This window comes from Haliotis rubra, unplaced genomic scaffold, assembly GCF_003918875.1.
Source record: "Haliotis rubra isolate DU_JTF1 unplaced genomic scaffold, ASM391887v1 Scf1085, whole genome shotgun sequence".
Taxonomy (NCBI): Eukaryota; Metazoa; Mollusca; class Gastropoda; order Lepetellida; family Haliotidae; genus Haliotis; species Haliotis rubra.
In genome coordinates this window covers 170,029-186,241 of record NW_025764987.1, presented here as the reverse complement: position 1 = coordinate 186,241, position 16,213 = coordinate 170,029, and the positions used below count along the sequence as shown (strand labels likewise).

Here is a 16,213-nt window from a genome sequence, read left to right as displayed (position 1 = left end):
ATGCTCGTCCATGGTTTATAATGCCCCTCCATGGATGATAATGCCTGAGAAAGAGTTGTTAACGATGTTGTTTAGATCAACATCACACATATGGACTGGCCTGCAAGTTCACTTAATCTTAATCCTATTGAACATGCTTGGGACATTATTGGAAGTCGTGTTTACGGTCTCCATGTTCACTCTGGATGACCTTAACCAGGCGTTGCAAAGAGAATGGCAGAACATTCAACAACACCAACTTTAAAGGCTCATTTGGTCAATGCAAAGACGTGAAGCTTCCATTTGTGCTCATGGTGATCATACGCGTTACTGAACACTGCTTCACTGTCCAAAACTGACTTGAACCTTAATGTTAACATTTTGCTCCATCAATGCAGCACGTTTTGCACGACTGTTTCTCGGCCACATGCTTTTGATGACTTGTAAGTCTATTATTCTTCAATACCATTTCATTTCATTTTGTCAGTCGTGTGTACATATGTTTCACCTTTCTATTGCATTATTCAATGATTTGCTATTTCAATAAATGAAAATGTAATGAGTCTACGAATTTGTGTTGCTTAACTTTTTTGTGTGAGCAGTATATGTTACTCACTCCTTTGGTTGGTTGGTTTGTTGTTTAACGCCGCACTCAGCAATATTCCAGCTGTATGGCGGCGGTCTGTAAATAATCGAGGCTGGACCAGACAATCCAGTGATCAACATCATGAGCAACGTTCTACGCAATTGGGACACGATGACATGTGTCAACCAAGTCAGCGAGCCTGTCAACCCGATTCCGTTAGTCGCCTAATACGACAAGCATGGGTTTCTGAAGACCAATTCTAACCCGGACCTTAACGGGTATCACTCCTTTCAAGGTACAGGGATTTGAAAAGTTTACCTCTACGAAAACAACCAGATTATTTTGTGCATTAGTATTCGGTTTACTTCGCTTATCTTGCATTCATAGCTGAAAACGTATATTGGTTCCGTCTGTGTCACATTTCCTGATTGGATAAAGAAAACAATTGACAGGAAACGTGTTCGACATTGCTCCGGACTGATTGTATGAATGATTGCTATCATGTTAATTTAGTTCCGCCTCTTAAACAGTCAGCTTCCTCCTATTGTTAGTGCATTATTGCCTATATCCGTTGTTGTTGCTGTTGTTATCCCCTAAAACATACCATCATGCTGTCTTACTTAATCCCTAGGGACGATGGGGTAGTCTAATGGTTAAAGCATTCGCTCGTCACATCACTCCCCAAACCCGGGGTCGATAACACCACCACCCCACCACCAAGACCACACTGAAAATCCTCTTGCCACTTTAACTGTGCTCTTGGTGTCCTATTTGAAGAACAGAGGATATAGTGATAGGCTTTGGAGCCTTTATTAATTGAAAGTAACAACCGAGTAATTGGTGTAATTCCTGCACATTGTCCAGTGTTTTCTTTCATAATTGACAAGCCAGCAAAATAATTTCTTATAGAGCTAATGACACCATAGTATTCTAAAAATATACATTCAGTTGATACTTTTCATTGAAATCAACCAGAGACAGAGAACTGCTATTTTTATCAACAAGATCACAAATGTGAGAGATACCCCTTTGAAACCACCCTTCATAAAATATAGTTTTCTTATCAATAACAATAGTGCTATGATAAAATATATGATCAGACAAGAAATCTTCAAAATTATCAGGTTTAATTTTACTTCAAAAATCACAAAAAGCATTGAAACAATCAATCCAGAAGGGATTTTTCAGATTTCTGACAATGTTTTTAAACAATTCTTTGCCATGCTTATCAAATTCACTACATTTACAATAACTAGCATTTAATATATATTTCCACTTGGGTCTTTAGTAACTAGTTTTCTCACCCCAAAAAGCTTCAAAGCTTTGACATATTCAAATATATTAATCATACCCAATCCACCCTCCTTAACCGGTCTACACGTTGTTTCTCTCTTTATTTTGTCAGGTTTTTAATTCCATACAAAATTAAATAACATTTTGTTAAGTTCCTTAAGAAAAACACCAGGAGGATTAGGTAGAGTTAGAAAAAGATAATTAAGTTTAGATATAAGTAACGATTTAATCAAAGCAATCTTTCCAAGTGGGGTTAAGATTCTGTTTATCTACTTATTCATCAGCTGTTTTAATTCAAAAGGTTATGAGCTAAAATTGACTTGAACAATGAATGCTGAGGGATTCCGTTGGAGTTTTAAATGAGATAAATATCTTTTTGGTACTGTTTTTCATACTGCCAATGCATATCACCTGGGATATATCATAATTATAATTAATAATTATAATCATAATTAATCTTCAAACCTGGCGTCCTTGCAAAGTTACCAGCGATTCAACAACACCTTCAAAGAAACGTTTGCTCCCCGTCAAGAAGAAAATCAGTATCATCTGCATACTGTGAAATTAAATATTCTGTATCGCTCACATGTATGCCTTTTATATCCTTGTTTTTACGCACCATATCTGCCAATATTTCCACACACAGCAAAAATATGTACGGCGACAAGGGGTCTCCCTGCCTACAGCCCCTTAGAACTTCAAAGGAGGACATTTTGCCATTTATAGTAACACAAGGTTTAATATCCTTATAAAAAACTTCAATCCATCTTCTTATGACAGGTCAAAAATATTGCTGGAATGTTACTAAAGCGGCGTAAAACTAAACTCACTCACTTCACTGGTACCCATTGGACTGAATTCCTATTTACGTTGATCAAAATACGTGTCACAACCCAAATAAGGTATTGATTTATTCATCTATACATGTAGCAACGTTCTATTCATAGATTTGCTCAGAGATACATTCAGATGTGCAGAGCACAGATATCGACCACAGTGATCAGTTTGGATATATCCATTGATCTATGCAGATGCCCTGTGCAGTGGTTTATTTAGAGGTTTATCCAAATATATGTAGCAGTGACCATAATAATGAATAATGTGAGCAAAAGAGATTAATAATCAAATAGCCCATTGATTTATTCAGATATATGTAGCAATGATCGACTGATTGATATACTCAGAGATCATTCAGATATCTTGTGCAGTGATTTATTCAGATATCTGTAGCAATGATCGACTGATTGATATACTCAGAGATCAATTCAGATATCTTGTGCAGTGATTTATTCAGATGTCTGTAGCAATGATCGACTGATTGATATACTCAGAGATCAATTCAGATATTTTGTGCAGTGATTTATTCAGATATCTGTAGCAATGATCGACTGATTGATATACTCAGAGATCAATTCAGATATTTTTTGCAGTGCTTAATTCAGATATCTGCAGCAATGATCGACTGATTGATATACTCAGAGATCATTTTAGATATCTTGTGCAGCGCTTTATTCAGATATCTGTAGCAATGATCGACTGATTGATATACTCAGAGATCAATTCAGATATTTTGTGCAGTGCTTAATTCAGATATCTGCAGCAATGATCGACTGATTGATATACTCAGAGATCAATTCAGATATCTTGTGCAGTGATTTATTCAGATGTCTGTAGCAATGATCGACTGATTGATATACTCAGAGATCAATTCAGATATTTTGTGCAGTGATTTATTCAGATATCTGTAGCAATGATCGACTGATTGATATACTCAGAGATCAATTCAGATATTTTTTGCAGTGCTTAATTCAGATATCTGCAGCAATGATCGACTGATTGATATACTCAGAGATCATTTTAGATATCTTGTGCAGCGCTTTATTCAGATATCTGTAGCAATGATCGACTGATTGATATACTCAGAGATCAATTCAGATATTTTGTGCAGTGCTTAATTCAGATATCTGCAGCAATGATCGACTGATTGATATACTCAGAGATCAATTCAGATATTTTGTGCAGTGCTTTATTCAGATATCTGTAGCAATGATCGACTGATTGATATACTCAGAGATCAATTCAGATATTTTGTGCAGTGCTTAATTCAGATATCTGCAGCAATGATCGACTGATTGATATACTCAGAGATCAATTCAGATATTTTGTGCAGTGCTTAATTCAGATATCTGCAGCAATGATCGACTGATTGATATACTCAGAGATCAATTCAGATATTTTGTGCAGTGCTTTATTCAGATATCTGTAGCAATGATCGACTGATTGATATACTCAGAGATCATTTTAGATATCTTGTGCAGTGATTTGTTCAGATGTCTGTCTCAGAGATCTATTCAGAGGTATGTCGGGTGTAAATAACAGTGATCATTGTTTGATGTAGATCATGATTTATAAACGGGCTGTCTTTGTTTGTAATTATTTACTAATAATGGTTTTTAAAACTACATCATTCAATGTCATTTGTGGACCTTCCAATTTAACTTTTGATTTGTTTCACATTCAAAGATTAAACTAGCTAATTCACAATGATAACCGGTGAACAAGATAATTGGGGAAAACTATTTTCTTGGAATTCTTGAAATTAATCAATAAAAAAATATCTGAAAGTGAAAAAATAAACAATGATTATTAAATTCCTATTATTGTTACTATTGAATAGGAATTCATAAACACAAGATTATCTTATACATTAATAATCTTCCAATGGACTGTTAGTGAATATTTCGGATCGGATGATGTGACAATGGTCTCGTTGCTTTAAACACTGCGATTTGAATACATGCACTGTGGGTTTGAACCTAAAACGTATAAACATACTGAAGTACAAAAGTAAGTACACATCTGGTTATTTTCCGAGAAACACAAAACCGTAAGTGTGCCCCTAAAGGATCGATAGGCCCGGATGCCGACAGTACGCAGTCCTCTCATCCTTGTCCTGTGTTGCTGCTGATGCGGTGACGCAACGCTGTTGATGCTGTTGACGTCAATGTGAACATCCGGCTGTGTCGATGGAGTATGCACAGATGATGGTCATCTTGAAGGGTGGTCGTTCTTGGTATTCCGGTTCTGGGACCGTCCGATGTATAGCCAGCCTGGTCCGATGATGTTCTGTACCCCATCCACGATATTCCAATGGCTCGTTCTCGCTCCGCTGCTGATAACCTTGGTATTTTGACGAGTGCCTTTAACAGGTATAGCACTAACAATGTCTGTCGACTGTGTTATACACGGTTGGTATGCAAGTGCGATTGAACAAAATCACTAGGTATGCCACGATAGATCACAGGTGTTTCACGATGCGATACTCATCTCGATACTGAGGTAACGACATGTTACTATCGCGATACTGCATTTACGACATTTTGCGCGTAACAAGCAGCCATAGACTAATGCTTAGTCTCTGAATATAATGATTTTGATAGTAACAAATAAACCCAGTTCAATTGAAAAGGAGCCCCAGTGAGCGGGGGGATTCCTGAACCAGGGGAAATCTAGACTTGCTTCATTTAGAGCTTTCGTATTGCAGGGAGGACCAGGCAGTCGGGAAAATAATGTGGTTCAGGTACTGTGAGATAAGCAACAAGCAGCCATTACCTGGATGGCAGGCTCATACCATAGCTTATCAGTGTACAAATAGTCACGGTATGGCTGAAACATTGCCGATGTGATGTCAAATATTACCTCACTATAGCTCACTCACCAGTCCCCAAATACCTGTTAACAGTTAACCTAACTCATATTTTATAGGGATTACCAGAGAAAGGACAACTGACCATCAGCCAAGTACCAATCAACCACACACACCATGTCAAGTAATGTTTGTTCTTTGTAAGAAAATTACAAGAGACAATGTGATAGCTCACTGTTTTATAATCTGTACTGTTTGTATTTGACAAAACAAGAAATGTGAATCATTAACATAATCATTCTGAATCGATAATAAAACAAACGAATGAATCGGGCATCGTATCGTTCTCGTGAAAGGTGATGCACCAGTACATCGGTGAACCATGACCTTTACTGGCGGGCGGGTGGGTGGGTGGAGTGATCGGGCGGGCGGATGGGTGGGTGGGTGATCGGGGCAGGAAGGTGGGCGGGTGATCGGGTGGGTGGGTGATCGGGCCGGCAGGAAGGTGATCGAGCGGGTGGGTGGGTGGGTGATCGGGCGGGTGGGTGATCGGGCGGGCAGGAAGGTGATTGGGCGGGCGGATGGGTGGGTGGGTGATCGGGCCTGCAGGAAGGTGATCGAGCGGGTGGGTGGGTGATCGGGCAGGTGGGTGATCGGGCGGGCAGGAAGGTGATTGGGCGGGCGGATGGGTGGGTGGGTGATCGGCCGGGCGGGAAGGTGGGCGGGTGATCGGGCGGGCAGGAAGGTGATCGGGCGGGCGGATGGGGGGTGGGTGATCTGGGGGTGGGTGATCTGGCGGGCAGAAAGGTGGGGCGGGTGATCGGGCGGGCAGGGAGGTGGGCGGGTGATCGGGCGGGCAGGAAGGTGATCGGTCGGGTGGGTGGGTGGGTGGATGATCGGGCAGGCAGGAAGGTGGGCGGGTGATCGGGTGGGTGGGTGATCGGGCGGGCAGGAAGGTGATCGGGCTGGCAGGAAGGTGGGCGAGTGATCGGGCGGGCAGGAAGGTGATCGGGCGGGCGGGGTGGGAGGGTGATCGGGCGGGCAGGAAGGTGGGCGGGTGATCGGATGGGTGGGTGATCGGGCGGGCGGGTGGTGATCGGGCGGGCGGGTGGGGTGGGTGGTATCGGGCGGGCAGGAAGGTGATCGGGCGGGTGATCGGATGGGTGGGTGATCGGGCGGGCAGGAAGGTGATCGGGCGGGCGGATGGGTGGGTGGGTGATCGGGCGGGCAGGAAGGTGGGCGGGTGATCGGATGGGTGGGTGATCGGGCGGGCAGGAAGGTGATCGAGCGGGTGGGTGGGTGGGGGTGATCGGGCGGGCAGGAAGGTGGGCGGGTGATCGGTAGGGTGGGTGATCGGGCGGGCAGGAAGGTGGGCGAGTGATCGGGCGGGCGGGTATGTGGATGATCGGGCGGGTATGTGGATGATCGGGCGGCTTGACTAAGTGAGTGCGCGAGCGAGTGAGTGGGTCAGTCGGTCAGTCAGTCAGTCAGTCGGTCAATCAGTTAAGATTTTAAGTCCCATCGGCAATATTTTAGCCATATGACATCACTCACCGGTATCCAAATTACACTGGAGGCAGAACGAGCCGGAATACTGTCGGAATGAACATGTTTAAGACTTTCGGGGTACATTCGAAGTGGAAAAATATCGAACACAAAAACCCGGCATTTGAAGTGCATTCTAACTGCTTTCTAAGTATTCTTACTGCATTTTAAGTATTCTGAACATATTCGAGGGAGAATGGAAAAGGCAAGCCACTTCAAATACAAATGTACTGTCAGAATTAGATGCTTGATTGGCATTTTAGATGATGCTATTTGATGAACATAGAGATTTTCTGGGTTACATCTTCTTTTTATTCTTGAATGCAACGTTTCAGGGCTTGTTCTGGCCCCATCGTCAGGTAAGACTTGAACAAATCTAGCCCGGATCTTCACGGGTTAATACCACGGAATAAGAGGGATAAAATAAAATAAAAAATAATATAATAAATGAGTCGTGTTTGAAAATACAGTTTAATAGTAATCAATAAAAGCGAAAAAAGTCAATTCTCGGAATATGTACGCATAAACGTTCAGTGCGAACAACACCTTGTTTACAAACACTGCGTTGAGACAGTCACGTACAGGTGACCAATAAAATAGCGAAACGCTTGCGAGGAGGAATCTGATTGGCTGCATCAATCTTAGAGTGTCCACAAGCCTCTTCCTGGACGTCAGCATGGGTCATGGGGTTAGTGTTTATAACAGCTCGTCCTCAAGTACTTGTGTCATCCCGAGGGCACCTCATCTTTGCTGAATCGTATTCTTCACAGTAAGTGTAATTTTCGTGTTTAGTGAGATTGATAATGATATTAATCATGAAGACATTTTAAAGTGGTGTATATATTATACTGTTGATGGAGTTTCAGCACACGCTTAGCGCCATGTTAGTATAATAAGTGGTGACATTAAAAAAGTACTTTTAAAAGTCGTACATATCAGATAGAGTATTACACTGTTTTAATGTACTACATTACATTACAAAAAGATTTAAAAGTGATATATAATACATGCTGTTTTTGTAGAGTTTTAGTGAACACTGTTTTAGAGAAATGGATGACATTTATAAGACATTTGGGAGTTGTAAATATCAGATGGAGTATGACACTGTTTTAATGTAACACATGCCATTATAAAAAGATTTAAGAGTGGTATATATACCATGCTGTCTTAATGGAGTTTTAGTGGACACTGTTTTAGGGAAATAGATGACAGTTATAAGACACTTGAGAATTGTACATTTCAAATGAGTATCACACTGTTTTAATGAAATACATGCCATTATAAAGTGATATACATAATATGCTGTTTTCATGGAGTTTTGGTGGACACTGTTTTAGAGAAATGACATTAACTTCAAATACATTAATAGTTGTATACAAGATGCAGTTTTACGGAATATTCGTACAGAACTGTTTTGATTTTGATTTTTTTATCATATTCATATTGTATTTTATTTCATACTTTAGCTGTTTCAACAAGGGTGTCTCATGGGTTAAATATGGCTGTATATTTTCTTCTACTAAACGTAGAACTGCTTCAGAGTAGGAATGTTAATGTTAGCATACGTTTGTTTAGTGCTTTTTTAGCTAAACTTAATCACTCTGCACACGTCTCATGTAGGGTTAGTCCATCCTGATAAAGGTCCAAGTTCGATTCCAACACTGGTACAATGTGTGTCTGTTTTGGTGTCCACGAAGTGATATTACTGGAATGTTGCTAAGTTAGGTATAAAACCATTTTCATTCACACACTCTCGTAAACAAACCATGTTCCATTGTCTGTCTTTACTACGTCTAAGCCTAGAGGTTCAGAGGTAAATAATATCAGCAGGAACAATGCAGGAATATTGCTAAAAGCGGCGTAATCCATACTCATGCACTCGTTATGTCTGTATTTCCGATATCCATGATTATTACTTATAGGTAGTATTTTTCCTGTACCACGATTGGTCAAAAGACCGTCACATGATTGACTACAAAACACGATATTGACTTGAGTTTTCTGATAAATTACGATATTGACTTGGGTTACTAAAATAGACAAGGAATCCCGTACGAAGGGGCTTCCCCCGCTTTTCAGCCAATCAGATCACTCGGATAGATGGCACAATGTGTGCATTAAAAAGTTTATGTTAAAACCCGTTTCTCTTTCATTATATAATAAAACAATTATAGACTCTTGTAGAGGTCGATATCGGTTTTATTGACCTGAGAAAAACAATATCGACCTTTAGAAGCTCAGTCGATATCGTTTTACTCAGGTCAATAAAACCGATATCGACCTCTACAAGAGTCTCTAATTGTATAATAGTGCTATGAGCATACACTTTGTGTCTGGATTTGGCGCATTATAAATGTACATATTATTATTATTATTATTATTATTATTATTTATCCAAGTTAAGGTATCAGGACAGTTCGATCCTGTTTCGGAAATTGCGTTTCCGCTTTTCAATCATACCAACCAAAAGTCCATGTTAAGTTTGAGCATGAATTTTGAGAATACAAAGAGGCATTTAAGTTTTTGAGTTTGTATTAACCAGGCATGAGAAGAGCCAATTTCAGTCTTGGAGGAAATGTATTACAAGTGCCATCGGCCCCCCTTAAAATCTAAAAAATGGCCCAAATTGATATGTAAATCACGGAAATCCGCGGAAAATGTATTATGAAGTCTTTCGCAGAAAGAGAGTTAGGCTAAAATGGTTTGTCTGTGTGTTGAGCAGGTGTCCTGTTGTCCGCGACCATGGCGAGTCTCAAGCGTCTGGAGAGTGTCAGAAAGTTGCAAGAGATGCACAAAGAGTCAACTGGAGCACTCAGTTTCTCGCAAAAACTATGTGCCTGTCTGATCGGAAGTTGCACATGTGGTATGTAAATACACTGTTGTGTCGAACTTTGCGCTGTCGAACAATCGGTTGAGTCCAAGTATTTAGTTTGGTCCCTGTGTAATCCTTCTGTTAATCATCATCCATGTTGTGCTACGGATAACTCGAAGTATTTAGTTTGGTCCCTGTGTATTCCTTCTTTTAATCATCATCCATTTCTAGCTACGGATAACTCGAAGTATTAGTTTGGTCCCTGTTTATTCCTTCTTTTAATCATCATCTATGTTGTGCTACGGATAATTCGAAGTATTTAGTTTGGTCCCTGTGTATTCCTTCTTTTAATCATCATCCATTTCGAGCTACGGATAACTCGAAGTATTTAGTTTGGTCCCTGTGTATTCCTTCTGTGTACTCTCTGCTGATTTACCTGTGAAGTTGACAAGTCAGGCTAGACAAACTCATCTTCGATCATCTCCAGGGTATATAATAAGATAAATGTTCACTAGTAGAGATTTATCGGAACATATACCCTGGAGATGATCGAGGATGAAACAAACCTTGCTCACCTAACCTTCTTTTTCAAGTTCTGTTACGACCTCGTTGTCGGAAGTTGATACTTGGGCATGACCGCCTTGAAGGTCATCACAGGAAGTAATCGCTCTGGCGTAAGTGCTTCCGGGTGATGCTATAGGTGAAGTCAAGTCATATGTCGCAATGAATTTCAGCGAGAAACATCGGGAACCTTTTAAAAATTACTGTTTGTTCCTCATTTTGAGTTGTATCACAACCGCGTTGTTGTTTTTTTCCAGGCTAACTGTTAAATAAAATTTTGCATTTGCGGGTGTCACCGATGGAGTCAGTGATCTTTTCACTACTGTCATCACTATTTGATATTTATAAACACATGACCAGGGGAGACAACTCATCGGTCATGCGTAACTCAATATCACTAACTACTGCATGCTGGCATATGACGGAATCATAAATAGACTTTGAGTAAAGATGTACTATGATCATAAAAATGACTTTGTCGCACTTTAAATGTGAAATTTATGTAACATTCTATATTAATAATGACTATGCTGTTATCAGTTATATTTATGTTTGAACATTAGCGATGCATCCAGTTTTATAAAATGTAAGCTGTGTATTTTTCTATCCTAAAGAAAATGTGTTGCAAAGAAAAGAATTATATGTTTTGATGCAGCGATCAATAGGGTGTTCCGTCCTAACCAAAGCTCCAGCCTACAATGATCTTGTACGAGGGACAGTCAAAAAGTAGTGAGCCTGACCTAGTAAATGATACAAATGCAGCTGTTTTTATGTTTTATTTTTCTACATATTATCTGTCAACTTCAAGCAAATTGGTTTTGCTACGTTCCAGCCTTACGATCCCCATTTTGTTTGAAATTTTATCTTGGTACCCCCCAAAAGCGCAAAATCTGCAATAAATGCACCACAAACTTCAGGTAACAAAATATGCAAGAAACATTTTATGTGTTTGAGATAGGTAGACGTCCGCTAGAATCAAACTTAGATATTAAAGTGGATAAAAAAGCAATTTGAAAGTACAATCGCTTGTTAAAGTGATTCCCCTTTCATGTTTACTGAAACAGCTTGTTTTGGAGACACTACCCGCCCCCGTTCAGACGACGAATTCATAAGGACATAACTTATTCTAATGTTTTCACTTTTTCACACATGATGCTAAAGGTTCAAAGTAAATACTGAATGGTCACACAAGTGTCAACTCTCAGTATATTGTAAACAGGGCCAGCTTGAATATCTGGACACAATGTTTTTGAAAGACTAAAATGGGTGTGTCCTTAAAAAACAGCCCTGTCTAAACATAAATCAAGCAATCCAAATCTTTGAATGTTGATTATGACGGGAAGTCATCCAATACTTTACTAACATATATTTTATATGACATTATCTGAGGGCATACCATTATCCAAGAGGTACTAAATGACGGATCGTTTTCCATTTTCTACACTTTTTCTAGAAATAGTATACCCCAATGTGTTGTGATGACTAATATCTCGTTAATCACATTACCCACATATGTGAATTTTTTTTATACGACTTTACTAATGATTCCTACAAACTAAAATGGAAGCTTTTCAAACATTGGACATCGAGAATATAGTTAGGCTACGTACTTTTTGACCGACCCTCGTACCACCAGTACGCATGTGTAGAAACAAATTGTTGTTGTTTTTTCAACTTCAGGACATTTTTTTTCCTTTTTTTTTCGTCAGTCATACTTAATTCCAAAGATCATCAAACATCGGTAGAAAGTGAAATACGTCTATGTTATAATCCGTGAAGATCCAGGCTACAACTGGTATTAGACAATCCATGCCTACCGTTAGAGGAGGCTAGGGGAATCGGGTGGTCAGGCTCGCTGACTTGGTTGATACATGTCATCTTGTCCCAGCTGGGTAGATCGATGCTCATGATGTTAATCACTAGATTGTCTGATCCAAATTCGATTATTTACAGACCTCTTTCATGGAGCTCGAAAACAAACATGTATTTTGATATGGATTTAGGCGCTTGTATTGTACGTGTAAATATACGATGACAATAATGCATTCTGCAATGGATGTGCTTCTTCCGGCAACCGGTTGACATAATGTTTTAATCAGTATCCAGATAAAATGTGCATGTGTTTGTCAAATTAATTAAAGCGACAAAGCCATTTTCTTCATCGTCAGAAATCGCTGGAGAGAGCAGCTTGTACGATTCAACTATCCATAAGAGTTTATGAAACACTATCAAATGATGATGATACACAGTGCTGACGAAAGATTGAGCTTATCTTGTCCCATCGGTGACTCACGATACAATCCTTGTTCACCTGATTATTATTTATAAAAATTAAAAAATAAAAAAAACGAAAAAACGGTAACATATAGTACAGGGCAAAATCAGGAACTCCATAACTGATATTGTTCACTGATGCCACAAATTAGCTAGCATCTTCCACCTGTCAGCCACAAGCATTCCGAAAGCTTTCCTGAAGCCTTGAATGTAACGTTGATCAAACATCGTTTCAGCAAGGCATGGCCCTCCTTGAAGTTTCGGAGAAAGCGCATGCTTGTTGTACCTAAAATGTTGTGAATTGTGGACATCAACGCGAAAGTTGACTAACAGAAAATGAAAACACTGGTCACTAACAGCTGATTTGCTTTCTTTATATTACAGCCATATTTTGCATAGTCATTGTGTTATGCGTTGCTGGATTTGCCCTCAACATTGCCAAGATTTCTGTGGGTAAGTATCAACAGATGTACTCTAACCAGCACGGACTTGTGGGAACTGTAAACAAATGTATATTTGCAGCTGTATCGAACTGTATTTCCAAATTACCATGACGTTTGTACTAAAATAACGAAGAGGTGGAAGAGACCTTTACACTGTAGAGTGTAGATTCGGCCAGTTTGGAATGAAATGACATGATTCTTTAAGCATTAACACAACCCTGCCTTTTCCCAATGCATGAAGTAGATTCACATGTATGACTGTTACACTCTAAAATATCAACTTTCCTTACGAGAGTGGCGGTTGGGTATCCCAACGGTTAAAGTGTTCGCTCGTCCCGCTGTAGACCTGGGTTCGATTCCCAACACGGGTACAATGTGTGAAGCCCATTTCTGGTATCCCCCGCCGTGATATTGCTGGAATATTGCTAAAAGCGGCGTAAAACCATACTCACTCACTCCTTTATAAGAAAAGGTACACATCATTTACGCAAGAAATGAGGCATAGGGTCATCGGATCAATGTGCCCTGGATATTCATTCTCCGATCCAGGGGAGCCTTTACCCATGAGCCGTGATTGGCTTGATTTGATTGGTACTTCACGCCATACACGGCAATATTCTGGACCAGACAATACAGTGATCAACAGCATGAGCATTGACCTACGCAGTTTGGATACGATGACATGTGTCAACCTAGTCGGCGAGCCTGACTACCCGATCCCGTTTGTAGCCTCTTAAGACAAGCATGGCTTGCTATAGACAAATTCTAACCCGGATCTTCACGGGAACTCTAGATGAACAGAGGCATATGTAGTAAGGGAATGAAGTTCTAAGACATTGTATTAACATATTTAACGTTCAGTTTATTCATACGTACTTTCTCCACAGGTGCGTACTACTTCCATGAATGTCCAGCCCAGTCCCTGGTGCCCATCTTCCTCATTGTGGGCGGAGTCATCACTCTCGCTGTCAACTGTACATGTCGGCCTTCCAAAGACGAGTCGGGCGAGGTTAAAATGGCCTGTGATGGTTGTGGCGCAGTTGGTTGGGTTGATCGTTGCGGTCTTCAGCTTTTGCTGGTTGATCGTGGGTAGGTATTTCTTGGTGTGGCCCATATGTGATATCTCACCAAACCAAACCGTGAAGGTCCGGGTTAGAATTTATCTTCACTCACCCATGCTTGTCGTAAGAGCCGACTAAAAGGATCGGGGTGTAAGACTCGCTGGCTTGGTTGACACATGTCATCATATCCCAGTTCAGGGGCGTAGGAACAGTGTGTGTGTGTGTGTGTGTGTGTGTGTGTGTGTGTGTGTGTGTGTGTGTGTGTTTTCAATACGAAACCATATCTAGCTTACCATAACTACAATCTCATTTTGATTTTCAATACTTTTCATAAAATTAAGTTTGGAAATGCAGAACGTTTACTTTTTAAGTAATTATGTTGACCATGTCTATCAACCCATGCCACAATACAGTTCGTTTCATTTCTCTTGCAGGTACTGTGTATGTCATTCGCACTTCAAATGAAATAGAAACCTGCCAAGCGACACTTCCAACGACGACGTCAACGGCAATCCCCGACTTCAATGCCACTTCAACGTCAACGCCCGCAAACCCTTGTCCCTCCTGTAATGAGACCCTGCTGAATTTTGCTTATGGCATAGTTATCACAGAATGGTGCTTGTTGGGAACGTTGTTTTTGTTTATATTCATCTACAGCTGTGCATTATGCTTTGGACGTACATGTCTTGCAATGAATAACGAGTGAATACTGCTTGAAATGTGATAAATGTAATTATACGTTAACAAACACAATGAAATTAACGATGACGGACTGAAACCGACTCAAGGCTGTAAACCCTAAGACCTTTACAGATTGTATCAATGGACTGACTGACTGACTGAGTTTAGTTTTACGCCGCTTTTAGCAATATTCCAGCTATATGGCGGCGGTCTGTAAATAATCGAGTCTGGACTAGACAATCCAGTGATCAACAGCATGAGCATCGATCTACGCAATGGGAACCGATGACATGTGCCTACCAAGCCAGCGAGTCTGACACCCGATCCCATTAGTCGCCTCTTACGACATGCATGGGTTACTGATGGTTCATTCTAACCCGGACCTTCACGGGTCGTATCAATGGCTGAAATATTTTTGTCGTCCGTATGAAATGGCATTGTAGAAAATTTCGATATCGTAGATGTATTATATATATTACTGATTGTCGTCCGATTTCGCTAATGCTTGCATGGGTACTTCCTCTTGCGAGCATCTTTTGGGGATGGAGTGGGTGCCTCCTTTTTATGGTAATCCTTTTGAGGGATTGGGTGGGCGCATCTACCTGCAGCTAATGTTTGTTGTGGTATGAATGTGTATGGTTTTACGCCGCTTTCAGCAATAATCCAGCAATATCATGGCGGGAAACACCTGAAATGGGCTTCACACATTTTACCCATGTGGGGCATCGAACGCTGGTCTTCAGCGTGATGAGCGAACGCTTTAACCACTTTCCTACCCACTGCCCCTACACAAATATGTACCACGTCTGGTTAGGTGTACTTAAGGGTATCATAAGTGCGATCTTAATTACGAATGTAAATAATAGTGCTGCGCAATATAACCGGTTTACCGGTTCAGACATGAAAACGATACGTATTGCGATACGCTGATTGATAACCTGTATTTTGACATGCATTCGGAAAACTTCGTTACACTCGGAAATCCTTCGGATATTTCCGTTTTTAAGTTGTTCCTTTCCATTTTTATTTGTGCCAAATATGATGATTTACATTTGTTTTTGTCATGATTAAAAGTTTTTATTAAATCTTAATCAAGAATAGTGATTTTGTTGTGTTTTTGCTTTATAAATCAAGCATTAACTCGATTATATGTAGTTTTTTGTTGAAAAATACTTCTTGCAATATCTTGCAATACATATCGCAATATACGCTTTTGCATCGCACAATATCGCAATATGAAAATTCTCTGCAATACCCACCCGTAGTAAATAAAATGGGACCTATCGGAACCTCAAAAGTTTCTGTTGTGTGTGTGTGTGTGTGTGTGTGTGT

The 16,213-nt window shown here is 40.2% G+C and overlaps 1 protein-coding gene across 1 annotated transcript; it reads left to right on the top strand.

Annotated features, from left to right (window-relative positions):
• Window positions 1-7,740: 7,740 nt before the first annotated feature.
• Window positions 7,741-15,146, top strand: LOC124282093. The gene is made up of 5 exons (XM_046718068.1): window positions 7,741-7,818; window positions 9,772-9,912; window positions 13,081-13,149; window positions 14,027-14,228; window positions 14,635-15,146. Exons 2-5 carry the CDS (start codon window positions 9,792-9,794, stop codon window positions 14,663-14,665), a joined length of 423 nt encoding a protein of 140 aa, XP_046574024.1. The 5' UTR covers window positions 7,741-7,818; window positions 9,772-9,791; the 3' UTR covers window positions 14,666-15,146.
• Window positions 15,147-16,213: the final 1,067 nt, after the last annotated feature.